Source organism: Galendromus occidentalis, unplaced genomic scaffold, assembly GCF_000255335.2.
Source record: "Galendromus occidentalis unplaced genomic scaffold, Mocc_1.1 scf7180000076597, whole genome shotgun sequence".
NCBI classification, from domain to species: Eukaryota; Metazoa; Arthropoda; class Arachnida; order Mesostigmata; family Phytoseiidae; genus Galendromus; species Galendromus occidentalis.
This window is the reverse complement of record NW_003804586.1, coordinates 1-1,929: the sequence shown is the minus strand read 5'-3', so window position 1 is coordinate 1,929 and position 1,929 is coordinate 1. Positions and strand designations below refer to the sequence as shown.

The 1,929-nt window shown below is 56.3% G+C and overlaps 1 protein-coding gene across 1 annotated transcript; it reads left to right on the top strand.

Moving 5' to 3' along the window:
- Window positions 1-500: 500 nt before the first annotated feature.
- On the top strand, window positions 501-1,919 carry LOC108863675 (trimethylguanosine synthase-like; the record flags this gene model as incomplete). Its single annotated transcript, XM_018638127.1, has 2 exons — window positions 501-648; window positions 1,126-1,919. Coding segments are annotated over exons 1-2 (942 nt in total), but the record flags the coding sequence as incomplete, so codon positions are not given.
- Between the last annotated feature and the right edge of the window lie 10 nt (window positions 1,920-1,929).

The following is a 1,929-nucleotide window of genomic DNA, read 5'->3' as shown; positions in this document are numbered from 1 at the left end:
CGACGAAGAAACACCTCTCGCATGTAGACTACGAGGCCGGATCGCTTTTTCGTAAATTCGTTAGTTATCCGATGGTCCGTCATAATCCGGGTTCTTAGAAGCTATCCCCCCCCCACTGCCATTCGGTCGACAGCGGTCGACCCCGCATTCAAAGCGAAGAAGAGCCCTAACCCCAAAGAATTTGAATCATCCAAGCGATTGATGGGGCGCCCGAGAACGATTGGTGAGGTCGCATTCAATCGTACCCTCGCACTCTCCCAATGTGTCTTAGAGATCAATAAAAAGCCAGAAAAGTAAGATGACTACAGTCAGTCCGTGGCAGAGTTCATGCTGTGAGCTCGGAGCAAAGGTTTTCTGTGGCAGGAGTCTTCCGGATAATGGCTTCAACTAGGCGCTCATCCGAGACAATGTTCGGTGCAGTGTTGTTCACGTCGCCGTCCGACAAAAATGCGATCCGACGATACAGCGTCAGGCGAGTTGTACGGTCTGAGCTCCGATCAATGTTCAAGACGCTCAAGGAATTGAAGGAACGCCGGGGAGCCGAGCTCATCGCTGAACAGAAGTTCAACAAACAGGAATTCGAGAGTCAAGTCAGCGAGCATCAGAAGCGGGACGTGATCGCGAGGGTGACCGCCCTGAACGGTCCTGGTGAGACGAACGTCGTGGAGGCGACTTCCCCAATCATTTACCCTGCTCCTCTCCCGGGGCGCACGAAGATCCTCCACATTGTTCCGGGAGGCCATGTCTCAGCGAGATCCGTGCTGAGCCGTTTACAAGACGAACGGATCGTCCCCCGCGGATCAGCATCCATCACCGCGGTTTCGAGTTCGACCTTCTTAGTGTCGTCCGAGCATACCGGCCATTACGGAGTGCAAATCGGAGGAACACGATGCTCGGCCCATCTTCTAGAGTACGAGCCCAGACACCAAGGTCATCGCGGCTCCTTCGCGCCAGGATACGCGAATTTCCTCTGCGGCTCCGAGGGAGGACCAGTGTACCGAGTTCTCCTTCGAGCGGAATCGGACGGAACACCTGTCGTGGTGAGTCGCTCCTATGCGGCTGACTGTGAGAGTGTGTTCCCGAAGAAGCCCCGAGAGAATTTCCGGCCCCGGTCCACTCGCTCAGGTCAGAGATGTTGTTGCGAGGACCGGAAGCTCGGTACAACAGTCCTGCGGGTGGAGCAGCTCGAGACCACCGGCCTACTATTCGCTGACAAGGCCGCGAGGACCAACTTCATGGTTAGCAAGGCTCCTTGCCGCTTGTGTGGAGTCGAGTTGGCCAAGGAGACCGAGTTCCTCGCGAGGATGGCCACAGCTCCTGCCCGCAAGGTTTGCTCAGGAGACGGAATGCGGAAGTATTTCTCGCAACGCTTCCGTTTGATCTCGAGGTACCAAGCAAGCCTCGCACTGAGCCGAACGGCCTGGTTCTCGGTGTCTCCGGAGGAGATCTCCAAGCACATCGCGAGGAGAGTCATCGCTCTCAGCCGGAGACTGGGGAGGAAAATCCGGGTCTTCGATCCCTTCTGTGGCGCCGGCGGCTTCATCGTTCAGGCAGCCGTCATGGACGAGGTTTCGAAAGTCTTCGCCTCCGACATCAACGAATACGAAGTCAACAGCGCGCGTCGGATGGCGAGACTTTACGGCGTCCCGGAGGAGAAGATTTCCTTCAAAGTCAGCAACTTCTTCGACTTGGAGGAGGATCTATTCAAAAACCCGATCGACGCCATCATCTGCGGTCCTCCTTGGGGTGGCCCTTCGTACTCGAATGGCCTATTCGATCTCGAGAAGATGGAGCCCGATTTCGTCAAGATCCTTCGGCACTGCGCCAAATTCTCACCGAACATCGCCCTCTTGATGCCGAAGAACATGGCCCTGGATCAGATCCATCGGAGTGCTAGAGTTGCGGGCTTGACGGGCGGTGTAGAGCTGG